Genomic DNA, 14594 nt, shown 5'->3' with positions numbered 1-14594 from the left:
ATTGCACTCATTTAGAGAGAGCTTTTCATGTCTATCTGAACAAGTTCAGCTTGTTGTCTTCATTCTTCAAAGAAGAGAGAGAAGTCTCAGACACTTTCTCACTCTCATTCTCACAGGCGAGGGTGAGAATGAGAATGAGGACAGAGAAGCAAGGGTGGACACAGACATGAGCACAGGCACAGGGGAAAGAACTAATTGTCAGAGTTAGTATTTCATTTCATTCTCATTATACTTTTCATGCTGAATAGACACATACAGTGAGTGATGAACTCTGCCAGAGTGAAGTTGTTCATGTGAAATAGCTGCAGCAGCAGTAAGTATGTTCTTTTCACTGATGAGAAAGCAGGGTGAGTGCATTTACATCAATGTTGTCAGAGAGAGAGATGTCATATTGATTTTTTTGAATCATAAAGAAGAAGAAAAGAAGAAGAGAAGAAGAGAAGAAGAGAAAGAAAGAAAAAAAAGATTCAAAAATATCAGTATAGTGTTATTCATTTCTTCTTCAATATAGTGAATTTATCTTCTCACTCATTAACTAATTTGATAGGCTCAGAAGTTCACACAACTTCAAAGAAATTCACAGATGTTTACAAAAGATCAGTGAAGTTAAAAAAAGATCAAAGATCTCATTGTCTTGCAGTATTGTCTTACAGCATCAATTCCCTTGAAGATCTCATTGTCTTACAGCATCAATTCCCTTGAAGATCTCATTGTCTTACAGCATCAATTCTCTTGAAGATCTCATCATCTTACAGTATTAATTCTCTCAAAGATCTCATTGTCTTGCAGCATTGTCTTACAGCATCAATTCTCTTGAAGATCTCATTGTCTCATGACTGTGTGATGATCAGTATTTTCTCATTCTCATTCTTCACTAGCAATGAAAAGCTTTACATACTCTTCAAGCTATATGCTGTTTTTCTCAATCTCATTGATCTGAAAGTTCACAAGAGACAGAGAGTATGACAATTGTGAAATTTAATGATGCTTTTTTAATTGATTTCACATCATCTGTGAATGCTATACTTCTTTCCTCATTTGATGTGATTACACTTGAACTGCTTTCAGACTGCAGTATTGAGCATGTGAACTGCTAGAGTAAGATGCTATTTGAAGCTCATTAAGCTTAGAAGGAAATCTTTGACAGTTATTGAGTCAGTTATATAAGCTATATTTGCTTTTTGAAGTGAAGTTCATATCTTTAAGATATCAAGATTCAAGTGAGAAAATAATTTCATTATTCTGCAGTATCTGAGTTCACATGTTGATTATCTTCAAAAGATAGTTTCAGGTTAGAAAGAAGCTGAGCTTTCATGATCATCATAGACTCAGAAATCTTGAAGTCATAGTCATTGAGAACTTTGTCAGTTGTATGAGTAAGATTGAGTTTTGACTCTTCAACTACTTTGTGATATTCAATCAGATGTATAACAGCAAATTTGATCATTGACACAGTTTGCAGCTCATTAAGCTTAAAAGAAAATCTTTGATGATTACACAGCAGGATTGAAATAATAGTATCTCATTGATCATTTAAAATAAAGAAAAAAAGAAAAAGGAAAAGAAAGAAGATATTAAGAGAAAAAAAAAATAAAAATAAAAACAAAAATAAAAGCAAAAGTAAAAGTAAAAACAGCAATAGCAACAGAACACAAAGCTACTTCTCAATAATTCTCTTATCAATCTTATGGTCAACAGAATCTGCTGGGCACAAAGGAAAACTCATTGACAACTTCTTATTAAAAAAACAGCTTGTATTATACAAGTTAACATTGTGATCTGCACTGATAACAATCTGGAGACCTTCTTCAACAAATGATTTCAGTGTATAATCATGATAGAACCTGATCAATCAGTTGTTTATTATCAGCATGCTCTGCAACTTCTTCATAATATAGCAATAATTATCATTATCTTCTTACTTATGACACATCATCTCCCGCGATCTTCTAATATAATATTTCACAATGATATAAGACTCTCTGAGAATCTATAATGATATCTGTTAACATCTAAGCTTTCTCTAGAAATATAGTGAACATACAGCACAGCATATTAAATCATGAAAATGACAATTATTGCATGTCTTTCTAACATCAGAAATAATACATTTATATAATGGCTTAAATTCAGCCACACAGAGGCAGCATGCACAGATCTTCTCAGGCTTTGTTACATAGTGAGTGTTATAATGAGCTTTGAGAACAGTGAACTTGAGCTTGTGAATAGATATTGTTGTTTGACTAAACTGTTTAGTTAGAGATTGATTTATACATCATCTATGATTAAGATTTAACTTACTTTCATTCAATTGAAGAACAGGCGGGTGAGTGAAGCAGTAGAGGCAGCAGCAGAGGCAGCAGCAGATGATGTGGCAGGGGGATTTTCACATTGATAAGTAAGTAGGTTGTTGCTGATTGAAAGAAAGATGAAGAAAATGAAGTAAGAAGCTCATATTTATACTTACAATATAAGTAAACAACACATGAGTAAGTTAATAATGTCTAGATAAGTATATTTCTATTCACTTCTATAACTCTATAATTCATGATTGATTCAGAAGTTAGTAGAAGTTATTAGAAATTGCAAGGAGTTTACAGAAGATTTATTATAGAAGATGTCTAACTACTTGATAGTGTCATTTTCTATAGAGAAGTTGTCTCTTTCTCTGTGAGAAGGAGTTTGAACATGATTAAAATGAGATATCTTTGTGAATACAATATCTGTGTTTGCATTCTGTTCATCAAATGATGTTTGTTTGTAAGGGGTTTGAATATCAATACTATTATTATTACTTTGCTGCTTGAATGGAGTGTGAACTTGAGCAGTTATAGATATGTGAACTTGTGAACTTGAAGAAGAATGAACTCAGGGACTTGAAGAAGAAGTGAACTGTGAAGTAGTGAAAGCACTGGCAATAGATATGACTAGAGCAGCAGAGGCTTCAGCAGCAGCAACAGCAGCTGAAAGAGCTGTAGAGATCTCAGTGAAGATCTCATTAAGTTGCTGTGCTCTTTTTGCTGCATGTTGAGCAGTCATTCAGGCCAGATTATTGTCTTTCACATGCCATGCAGCTGTGAGCTGCTGAGCTGCTGTCATTTTGCTGATTGAATCACTACTTGACATTTCAGTAGATACTGCTATCTCTGCTGTTCTCTCCCTGTTTCTGATTGTCTGATGTTGATGTCTTTCTATGAGAATAGCTTCATACACTTTATTTACAGCTGCAATTTGACTTGACAGAAAGCTGTGAAGCTGATCTTCAAATTCATCTCAATAGCTTCAAGTCTGAAGAAGATTGGCAGCATCACATAATTCATTTCAATTGAATTCAAAGATAGATGTCTTCTGATGAAAAAGAGCAGCTATCTGTCACTGATATTGAGTAGATATAAATTGTGAAGCTGGCACTGAAAAGTCTCAATCATGATAATACTGTTTCTCTGCATGTTTGATACATCAGTTCTTAAGTTCTGACAGCAGAATGACACTGTGACTATTGCCTTGAGATGTCTTGATGGTGTTTGTAGTGAGTGACTGTTTGAATACAGATATGTGACTTGGATTGCATCTGCTGCAGCATTTCTTCACAGGAGTGTTCATTCTATTCATGTCAAATGAGAGTCAATTCTTCTCAAGATAGATCAGAAGGGCTTTTCAGTGACATAAGTTATTGATGATTCTCTTTCAGTTGATGAAGAGATTGGCTCATCTTTGCATTTCATTCTCTGTCTATGTCTTCACAGTGATTGTTCTACATTGACTTTGACTCTGACTTATCATATTTAATGCAATACTTTCAGCATCAGATATGTTCTTCAAGTTCATGAACTGTGATAGCTGGCTGATCTGATATTGAGTTCTTTGCTGAGATCTTTGTTTTGCTGATAGTTGAGAAGATTGAACAGCTTTCTTATCATAATCTTCAGAGTCAAATGCTCAGTAGAAAAGAAGAATCAAGACATAGCTTTTTTAACCTGGTCTGTGACTCTCTCACTCACATCATTGTCAAATATCTGTGATATCATCTCTCTTAATAGAAAATCCTCATACAACAGTACACTTGATATCTGAAATATTTATACTCATACTCAGTGAGGTTGTTGTCATCATGATTTGTATTTTTAATGTTGATTTCATGAACTTCTCAAAGTGAATATTCTGATTCACTTCAGACACTTGAGATGTGAAATACTGAATAATGTCATTAATGAAAGAGGTGTCAGTATTGTTGACATTCTGCCTGTTATTCTGACAGATCTGAAGAAGTATTGATTGAAAATATTGCACTGCTTGTTGAACCTTGACATGACTGTTAATAAAGACAATAATCTTTAAAATATGTTAAGATATGATCTTTCCATCTGTATCAATAGCCTTGTTCAATAAAAAATATAACATATCATAGAATATAAGTTTATCACATGAAATTGAATGTATGCTGATAAAGATATCAGAATGATTAATGAAAGTTTGAATAATCTGAGTCTGCTGTGAATTTACATCAATAGAATGAAATTCAGTCTCTTGAAGAATGATATTCTCAGCTTTACTGCTGAGAGTTGCAGAACAGTCAAATCAGATAATATTCTTATAAAGAAGCAATCTCAGATGTCTCAGCCTGATAAACTGACTATAGAATTAACTTCACTGTGTGACAAGATGACACTCATTGATAGCTACAAGCTCAATCTTTTCTTATAAAGTAGAGTCTTGAAGAACATGCTGAAATTGCTTATAAAGAGCTTACTCTGAACTGAGCAGTATATGTGTATACTTACTCTGTTGAATGTGTTTGAGTAAGTCTTCTTGTCTCTGAAGATTATCAGCACTGATCAGACAAGAATTGGCACTGAGAAACTGTGCTATATCTCTTGTTTACTGATCACTAAGCTTGTTTAGAGAAATCAGTTGAATGGTTATCTTTTCTGTCAGAATTGTATAGAATTGAAGAATAAGACTCTTTTCATAGTCAGTTCTGATAATGAATAAAGTATTACTATATTCATATATCATGTGCTGAAGTATACAGACTTGTTCTATGTGTGACTGAAGAGTACACTCAGAATCTGAATGTAAGCCTTGAAGTATTTATTAAAGACAATACTGAATAACATTCTGTTGCTTATCAATACTATCTGATCTGATATAGCTTATAATAAGTTATAACATATCTTCAATATTCATTGAAAGTATTTACTTTAATGATGACTTTTGAAGCTGCTGTTGTAGCTGACTTGCACATTTTCTTCAATTTCTCTTGATCATATTTGATGCAGTTGATGAGATGTTGTCTGACTCAGCTGTTAAAAAGTGACTCAGCTGTCAAAAAGAAGTGTTATATGATTGATTCAGAAGTTGTTGAAAGATTTCAGAAGTTATCAGAAGTTATCACAAGTTAATGTATCATGTGAGATTGTCAAGAGATCAGAAGTTGTCAGAAGTTGTCAGAAGTCACTGAAAAATACACTCAGTGCTTTGACTATAGTCTCTGATGACTGAATAGATGTTTTGATAGCAAGATCAAGGTGTTGAATAACTAGACATGATCATGATTGAAAAATTAGCAAATTGTTCCTGTGTTCAAAATCATAGTAGCAGTTTTCAACACAACACTTCATACTCAGAATATATGTATTTTCAGATAAAAATTACATCAATTAACAGGAAATTGAAAAATTAATTTCTCAAGATGATAGAGAAATGATCTATAAGTGATGTTACACAGTGATTCTATCTCAAATATTATGATTGAAGCAAATTGTTCCTGTGTTACTAATAAACAGGAATCATTTTTTCTCAGACGCTCCGCGAAGAGTTTGCTGGGGATGTCCCATTTAGGTTTAGTGTAAGCCCTGTGACAGTTGATTGGCTCAGATGTTAGCAGGACTTGGCAGAAAGTAGCAGTAGTTCGGATTGAGTTAGCTCGGAGTGGAGTGGCTGAGTTTACTGAGATAAGTTCCGCACCGGAACAATTGCAGGCGTGGTGAGCGATATCACGTGGAACGCTCAAATCACATGATACGCAATTTTAATCACGTGTTTTTATGTGTGCCAAGTCGCGTCCAAGTCGCGTCATCCAAAGACACCGCGTTTCTGGCGACCAATTGACGAACCGCCAGTGTGAATCTTTTTTAACTACCATCGCGAAGTCGAAACATATATGTAACGAATTTTTACCATTGCCCTGTTTTTCATGAAAATAAATATAAAGCAATAAAGCAGCCATGGAAGCTCGAGGACGGAGTGCCGACACTAGCGGACACCATACACCAGGTACAGTCGACGACCTTTTCGATTACGATGTCGGGCTGGATGAAATCCTGGAACAGACCGACTTGAACCAACATAACGACTCGTCAAACCCAGCATCAAGAAGGAATGACGAACCAGCAGACTCCAACGGTGCTAGCCTAGGTCTAGATGAGGAGATCAAAGTTGCGCCCAAGAGACGACCGGTTGCGAAACTGGACGAGGCACGGTAAAAAAAAAAAGCATGCATGCGGGAGCTTCTGGGTCGCTTTGCTAAACATGATCTTCAGACTACTATCGCCAGCCGGAATACCAAAGCTACGCAAGAATGCAAAAACCAAGCTCAAGTTCAGGGGGAAAGGCCATGAGGTAATAAATAATAATACAGCCATTCAATTCACCCTTTGAAATTGCTTGGTATGCGCTCTGCTGATACTGATATCTAATGCGTATATTATTTTCCCTAGTACTCTGACGCCATGCGCCTGCTCAACTTTTACCAGCTCTGGCTGGATGACCTCTACCCCCGCGCGAAATTCGCAGACGGTCTCGCTATGATCGAAAAGCTAGGCCACTCGAAACGGATCCAAATCATGCGAAAGGAGTGGATTGACGAAGGCAAACCAAGACTATATGCCGCTGACAGAGATGAGGAAACAAATAACGACACAACCCAGCTGCCAGCTTCGAATGCTGCGGCGGCCAGCAGCGATGGACATCCGCAAACCGAAAATGACAATGAATTATTTCCGGCTACCACCACAAACACCGCCCGGCGCGACCCGAGAACATCACCAGTCCAGAGAAACAATAGTACCGTTGATAGTTCCACAGAAAATCATATACCGTCCATTTTCGGCGGTGGGGAAGGCGGAAAGGGAAAGGCGGCGGAACACTACAACGCAGATAGCGATGACGACCTTTTCGTCCGGGGCGATCACAACGATAATGCTCATGTGGATATTAATAAGCTAGCGGGGCATGTCGAAAACTCACCCGAAGACGATGAGTTGGAGGCTCTCTTGGCTGAGCATGAGGGTGCTGGGATGCCATCAGGACTGGAATCAAAACCCAGTACAACGACTACCGCCATGGCGAAGGGTTCGGGTTCAGGACTACCCCCAGTAAGCGCTTTTGACGATTTGGATGCAATGGATGATTATGATATTTGACACCCGTAATTTTAGTTTAAAGAACTGAACAATTTGATGATAAGTGATAATGGGAATTTGATGAGTTTTTTGTTTTTTTGGTGTTGCCCATTTGCATTCCAACCCTTTTGTTCGAAAGTGAAAGAAGACAATTCTTGAAATTCTGATAAAAACAATGTTAAAACAGTGTTTGAATGAAGAGAATAGTAGTAGAAAAACATAATGGATCGCTGGACTTGAACGGGAAAAAGAAAGCTTTGGGTAAACTAAATGTTAAAGGAGACTTCCGAAATATTTCTATGAACTTCAACAAAAATAGGTGAAGAATGCATCGAGTGGGAAGATAAAATGCATGCAACAAAAAGCCAATGGAAACAACAAGCTTAATCAAATCCATGCTTATCCCATGCAAATAGCAAAAAAAAACATGAAATAGAACAAAACCAGAAAAAATTGGGGAAAAAATGCCAGAAACAATTTTCAAAACAAAATAAAACCAAGACGGGAGATACTAAATAAATCGGTGAAATCGGAAAAGGAAACTCTACAAGCCATCTGCCAAATTAATTCAAGAATTTGCCGTGTCGAGAGCAATCTCGGTGAAAATGGAAAATTGCCCACCAGCATCTGCCCAATTCAAGCGTTTCCCGCGCACAGCAGTGTTCTCCACAACGGACGCGACTTCGATATCCTCATCAGTCCCCTGCCCAGTTTGATAGTTGGCAGAGAAGCCCCACGACCACGCGCGTCCATCCTTACCGATAGCGATGGAATGCTCGCTTCCACTACCGATATGACAGGCGTCAATATCGGGAATATGGGTGGGGTTGGCGAGGATACGCGGTTTGTTCCTATCATCGCGAATGACGGATGAATCAGGCAAAGAGTCGATTTTGATGCCGGTCTGGAAGCCATCAAGACGGCCAAAGGCAAGACATTCACCCTTGGCGGTAAGGGCGAGGGAATGGTGCGAGCCACCGCAAATTTGGATGATGTCTTTGTCTGTCAGGGACTCGACAACGGCTGGGCGGAGAATGGCCGCTTCCCTGTCACCTGCGCCCTCGCGGATGCCCGTCTCGCCGAAGCTGTTGAGGCCCCACGCGTAGACCTTGCCGGACTTGTGGATGGCGAAGGAGTGGTCGGCGCCGCAGCCCAGGCCGACCATGTTTTTGGGAAGGCCGAATTCCCGGGGTTGTAAGCCGTTGATTTTGGTGCGCTCGATGATGCGGCGGCCTAGCTGGTTCTGTTGGCCGGAACCCCAGGCGAAGACGGAGCCTTTATCGTTGAGAGCGAGCACGTGGTTGGAACCGCAGGTAATGTATTTGATTTTCTTGAGGGTGGGTAGGAGGACGGGTGTTCTTTGGACTGTGGATTTTCCGTCAAAGCCCAAGATGCCGTCGTTGCTCTGATGCAAGAACGTTCGTTAATCGATTGGTTTCCAGAGAAGAAAAATCAACACAGCAAAAATAATGCACATGAGATGGAAAAATTTGCGACTTACTCTAAATGTACCCCAGCCATAGACAGATCCAACATCAGTAAGCGCGAAACTTGCACTGTCGCTGGCAGCAACTTGGACAAAAACAGTATCTTCGGGAAATGATTCAGACGGAACGGCTCCAGGAGTTGCTTCCCGCGGGTTCAGACCACTATCACTATCGGAATCCGAGTCTGAGTCGCTCCCATCACCTTCTTTGATGTCTTTGTAGCCCCCATCCCAAGTTGTGTCGCGACCCAACGCGCCCTGGTCATTGACGCCCCAGGTCAAGATCTTATTATCATGGGTGAGAGCAACGCAATGCATTCCGCCAGTCGCAATCTGGACGACACCAACCGTGTCTGCAGGCAGATGCGGGTTGAGGCGTGGGCGCTTCACGTCAACAACATTCTTGCCAGCACCAAGGCCAAGTTCTCCGGAACTCCCTTCGCCGCAAACATACACGTTCAATCGCTGTGTAGGAGCCTGGTTGATGACGATCTTGGGCTTGACGACAGGCGCCTTGACGACTCGGGCCTTCTTAGGTTCGCGCGTCGCGACCTCATCGGCGGCCGCTTTGCGCTTCTTGGGCGCGTCGACTTCGTCAACTTCGCTACTAGCAGAAGGTGAGACGCCGTTCACCTTGACATCTTCGGTTTTCTCAAGGGACTTTGTCTTTTTAGAGCCAGGCTTGGGACCAGGTTTAGCTTTAGGTACAGCCTTGGTAGATGATTTCTTCCCGGGTTCTTGAGCCGTTTTTCTTGTTTCCCTGGGCTTTGCAGCAGCTGTCGTGCTGGATGCGGCTTTTCTGGGAGCCATAACACGAGGGTTATCAATGCGAAATGAGTGAGAGAATAAATGAGAGAATAGTGGTGAGGGAGGTTATCGTGAGTTAATCAAGGTCCCTCGAGGGGAAATATGTAGGAGTTGGGGAGATTGGAGATGTTTTAAGATGTGTTAGATCTTTGGTTTCTTTTGTGGTTGGCGATACATTATTTATTTTTATTTTTTGTGGTTCAAAGGAGGATTATGTCATCACTACTTGCCAACACTAACACAAACCAAAAAAGATTCAGGAAAGATAATGAAAAGAGTGAAGATCTTGCAATTCAAAGAATCAATTAAAGATGCAAGATATTAACCATATTGATAATGGGATGGTGAATTACACTGCCACATTGGGGGGTTATATGCTGTCAAATAAATATAACTACTTCACTCCATACATCCATTCCCCGCCTCCTCCGGTATCTAGCTACCCTGCACCATGAATGAATATTAGGGCTTATTATAATATAGACAGGTCCATGGATGCTAGCTAGTAATCATAGAAATACCGCGGTGGTTTATTCCCAAAGATAAGCCGCCAGCCCTGAGTTCGGCAACGAACCGCGATACCCGAGCAGTTCGTGGAATTTCTAGCTATTCCCTGCATGAAACTCCATACTCCATTTCTCATATGCGGGGGTGAATGAATATACGTGAAAAATATACAAAGTCACAGGAGTCACCACTGTACGAAGTACATGTATACAACACCGCCCAATACATAGTGAAGTTCATTCCATTCAGAAATATATATATACACAATGACAGGACGCCCAGCCAACCTCCCCAAATTCACCGACGTGCCTTTGAACAAAGGAGATCCTCCATTTTCCGCATGGGGCTTGTATGGGAAGGATGACCAGCTGGGATTCCTCAATCGCCAGACCGACACCATTGTGGTGGAGGCTGTGAAGGAGATAAAGACGGGTGTGAGGTGAGGAAGCTTATTATGATTTCCTGGTAGTGTACGGAGTAGTATACATGTATATCTTTGCTGCTGTCGAGTTCGCTATCTGCTTTGCTTGCTTGTCCGTGATTTGGTCCGCATACCTGAAGGATAAAATCAATACGTACAAAGAATAAATACATTCTTTCATCGTATTGGTCCACCCACACAAGGCTACCCCCCCCCCCCCCCCCGATTCTTCGCCCACGTTGAAAGACAGAGAGCTAATTATAATTTCAAAGAGTGTCGCTAAACTGGCCGCTGGACGCCCAAAGCAAAGTTCACTTCTTCAGCCGGCAGGTGTTCCACAAGCAGATCATCGACAAATCGCCTCGGACAGTGAATGATGATTTCTGGACGTTTAACACGCAAAGTAGTAGCCGGTGAAAGTTTTCCCCCTTTCTTCCCAGAGCTGTCCAGTGTGTGGCTGCAGCTCGGATAAAGAGGAATATAGCTAATCGAGGCCCGTCTAATTCTTCTTCTCGTGTAGGGGATGGACTCCGTCACTTCGGCTACCAGAAAGAAAAGAGGTTCTATAACGGCGTTACAATGGAAGACATTCACGGATCGAAGGACAGTACCGTCAACGGAATTCAGCATACATATGATGCGACGAGAAAAATCTTTGCGAGTTACGCATAATCTGACGGTCTTATTTCTATTTTTTTCTTCCTTGGGCCGTGACAGCCTAGGCAGAGAGAGGAATCGTAGGCCGTGGAGTCCTGCTGGATTTCCACAAGTGAGCATTAGCAAACAATATCCCAGCCGAGATATTTAAGAGAATTTCAATTCCGCTGAAATATCTCCAGGGTGTGGCAGAGTCGCAGGGGACAGAGATAAATTTTGGAGACATACTTATCATCCGAGTTGGTAGGACAATGCTTTCCTCTTCTCTCCATTTCCCTCCTATGCTTTATCGGTTTATGACGCTAGGATATATGAAGGCATTTAACCAGCTATCAATGGATGAACTGGAAAAGCTGGCCAAACAAAACCCGTCCAATTTAATAGGGGTAGAACGCAGCGAGGAGGTGCTTGAATGGATATGGGAGAACTTCTCCGCAGGAGCAGGCGATCATCTAGCTTTTGAAGCATATCGTGAGCCCCCTCCACCCCTTTCTCCTCTCAGATCGCAGATCTCTATTGTGGAAATGTGTTCATGTTGCAGCCAATTGGCACTAATCCAATGAAATCTTTCGATCCCATCAGCTCCACCGAAAGACTGGAGCATGCATGGGGTGCTCCTCGCAGGCTGGGGATGTCCTATCGGAGAGTTATTCGACCTTGATAAGCTGGCTGAGGAGTGCGAGAGGCAGAATAGATGGTCGTTTCTCGTCGCGAGTGAAATGTACAACGTTCCAGGTGGAGTTGCAAGGTAAGTGGAAATCAACCCATACCCAGTAGTATACTGTGTGTTGAAATAAACCAGTCATGTCTGACGGAGACATTTCATGCATATATGTATATATATAGCCCACCAAACATCCTGGCAATATTTTAAAAAATCCTATTAACATCCGGAAGTGAATCACGAATTTTCTTGAGAATTCCCAGCAGTTCCCTGTGCGCTTTCTTTATTTCTTGCTTGACTACCTTCCTGCGAGTTATTTTGCGCATGCTCTTGGGCATTTCCCTGAGCAACAGCTTCGATGCCGGAAACAATACGCGGGGGAGGAGCGCGTATCTTGCCGCACATAACAACATCCTGACCTAGTGGTTGCCATTTAATATCATACGGATTAAGAGCACTGATCGGTTTGCCCGTATTATCTTTTTTCGCGTCTGGACTGACCCCAACACCACCCCGGCCTAAAAACGTAGGAGCAAGCGTAATTATAAGCGAATCGACAAAGTCAACGTATTCAGGATTCAGTAGTTCACTAATCACAGTTGCGCCACCTTCAATCATGACACTGGTGACTCCCTCGGTTCCCAGGGCCCTTAGAATAGCTTCCCATCTAAGTCGCCAGCTTTGATTATATTCCACAATGCGTAGGTAGTCGCCTCCGTGATTCTTGAGTGTCAGGACTTTTGCCGGCTGGATGTTTGCTCCAGGAGAGACGATGACCCACGGCGCCTTGCCCTTCCCCGCCTTGGCAGTTTTTAAAAGCCTGCATTCCGGGTCCGCTGGCCATCTTCCAGTTGGGTCCACGATAATTGGTCTAGGTTGCCACATTTTGCCTAATCCCCCAAAGCCGCCTGCGCCCGCCAGCCGGCAATTTAGGCCAGGGTTGTCTGCTATGGCAGTTCCAACCCCAATTAAGATAGCATCATGTCGCGAGCGCAGATAGTGAGTCATGACCTTCGTTTCAGGCCCAGACAAGGCTGTTTGTATGCCGGGGAAAAGAGACACCTTAGCATCCATGGAAGATGCATACGTTAGGGTGACGAAGGGGAACTGTCGACCCTCCTCGTAACTGGGGAGATATGGCTGGAGAAATTCCAAAGAATAACTAGGAAACCTTAGCGCATCGGGAGGAATTTCGTAACGAGAGTTTTGCGGCTCGTGTTGCATCATTCCATTACGATGCTCCAGTACGGGGCCTTGAATGCGCATGATACCATAGCCCTGCTGATAATGATAACCTTCATGTTCCCTCAATTTGACATCGGGATGTAAAGCGCGCCACTTAGCAGAGACGTTGCGGGCATCGGTGACGCTGAAGAATTTCCCACCGGCAGCCATCAGTTTATCCGGCTCCTCGCGTAACTTTGCAAATATAGACGACGGCAAGTAGCCCTTCTCAGCTTCCTTCCTGCAAAACTCTATCAGGCCCGAATTCCTCTTCACCTTATCAATGTGATCCAGATCATGCGAATGCGTCCGACTGCTACCCGGCGTCCTTGTTATCGTAACAGCAGAATAAGCGCCGTCAAACTTCACCACCTTAATTTGTACGTTGCACTGATTCCCTTGCCTGACCATCTTCTTCCTCGCCCTCTTTCCCTCAGGCAGCGGTCTTGACGGGTTCGGTCTGCAAGTCGCCCTCCGTAGTCGGCACATGTAGTAATCGGTAGTCGTAAGACCGTCCTTGGTTGAGTTTGACCTCTGCTTCACCCAAACGTTATCTATAAACGGCCAGTACGTGTGGAACTCCTCCACGCTCATTTCCACGGCATCCTTAAGCTCAAAGAGAACCTGCCTGATCCACCCGAGGTTGGGCGGGTTGCTGAAGAGGCTGTAATAAGCTGGGCCCGCAGGCGCGGGAGGTATAACTTGCTCAGAGGGATGTTCGGGGGACGTTGCTGAGTCGGTATTACTTGTCGGCTGCGGAAGTGACGAAGGCTCAACTGATTGCGAAGGCTGGGGGTCTGGTTCAGCCTCAACCTGCGCTTTTATATCGCTCTGGAGTCTGGAATCGTCGTCCTCGGCATCGTCCATGTCCACATCTCCATCCATCTCAGCTGTTTCGGCTGAGTTTTCCGTCTCGGCGTTCGACTGAATCGAGGTGTCATTCTGCTGCTCTGGAAGGCTCGAGGACCGCGACTGAGGGGAGCCAGGTGCTGTACTAGCGCCCCCTTCGTCCATGGCTGCCCCGTTGGTTACTAAAAGGTTCAAGCACGAGTACGGAGTAGATATAATGGCACTGAGGGTTTCTAGTCCTTCTGGGAGAAAAAGTCGTGGTGGTAGTTTATTGGCCTGAACGAAAGCTTGGAGGCTTAAATAGTTCCAGCGGTTTTGAAATGGTGGGAGCTTAGAAGCGGTGATGCAGGGGTGAAAGAACGACGAAGAGAAGTATCACAACCTGAAAAAGCCAAAAAAAAAAAATGAATAGTTAGAGGTCAATTATAGACAGATATTTATTTGTCAGGAATATTTGAGGTTCAATTGAGCTTGGGACGGCGACGAAAGGCGCGAGCAAGTGGGGATAACCCGCGCCAACGCCAAGAGTGACTAATAATAATAATAGCGCTGGGTATATATATATATATTGAACAG

The 14594-nt window shown here is 42.2% G+C and overlaps 4 protein-coding genes across 6 annotated transcripts; 2 read left to right on the top strand and 2 right to left on the bottom strand.

Moving 5' to 3' along the window:
• Positions 1-5958: 5958 nt before the first annotated feature.
• On the top strand, positions 5959-7924 carry BDCG_09344. Of its 2 annotated transcripts, none has more exons than XM_045425129.1 (3): positions 5959-6481; positions 6543-6621; positions 6720-7924. In XM_045425129.1, exons 1-3 carry the CDS (start codon positions 6228-6230, stop codon positions 7422-7424), a joined length of 1038 nt encoding a protein of 345 aa, XP_045273690.1. In that variant the 5' UTR covers positions 5959-6227; the 3' UTR covers positions 7425-7924. The 2 variants fall into 2 exon arrangements, with proteins under 2 accessions (XP_045273690.1, XP_045282911.1); XM_045425130.1 differs by having other exon boundaries at positions 5959-6476; positions 6720-7767.
• Positions 6170-9977, bottom strand: BDCG_09343 (ran exchange factor Prp20/Pim1). Its single transcript, XM_045425128.1, has 2 exons — positions 8905-9977; positions 6170-8808 (listed from the first exon to the last, which is right to left on the bottom strand). The coding sequence occupies exons 1-2, from the start codon at positions 9697-9699 to the stop codon at positions 7972-7974; spliced, it is 1632 nt and encodes a 543-aa protein (XP_045273689.1). The 5' UTR covers positions 9700-9977; the 3' UTR covers positions 6170-7971.
• Positions 9978-14429, bottom strand: BDCG_09341. 2 transcript variants are annotated; one of them, XM_045425125.1, is made up of 2 exons: positions 11510-14429; positions 9978-11376 (listed from the first exon to the last, which is right to left on the bottom strand). In XM_045425125.1, the coding sequence occupies exon 1, from the start codon at positions 14181-14183 to the stop codon at positions 12183-12185; it is 2001 nt and encodes a 666-aa protein (XP_045273687.1). In that variant the 5' UTR covers positions 14184-14429; the 3' UTR covers positions 9978-11376; positions 11510-12182. The 2 variants fall into 2 exon arrangements, with proteins under 2 accessions (XP_045273687.1, XP_045282910.1); XM_045425126.1 differs by having other exon boundaries at positions 10035-11379.
• On the top strand, positions 9996-12403 carry BDCG_09342 (uncharacterized protein). The gene is made up of 5 exons (XM_045425127.1): positions 9996-10642; positions 10897-11027; positions 11145-11231; positions 11420-11752; positions 11864-12403. Exons 1-5 carry the CDS (start codon positions 10470-10472, stop codon positions 12031-12033), a joined length of 894 nt encoding a protein of 297 aa, XP_045273688.1. The 5' UTR covers positions 9996-10469; the 3' UTR covers positions 12034-12403.
• Positions 14430-14594: the final 165 nt, after the last annotated feature.

This window comes from Blastomyces dermatitidis (assembly GCF_000003525.1).
Source record: "Blastomyces dermatitidis ER-3 genomic scaffold supercont1.15, whole genome shotgun sequence".
Classification (NCBI taxonomy): domain Eukaryota; kingdom Fungi; phylum Ascomycota; class Eurotiomycetes; order Onygenales; family Ajellomycetaceae; genus Blastomyces; species Blastomyces dermatitidis.
This window is presented reverse-complemented; position numbering and strand designations above follow the sequence as displayed.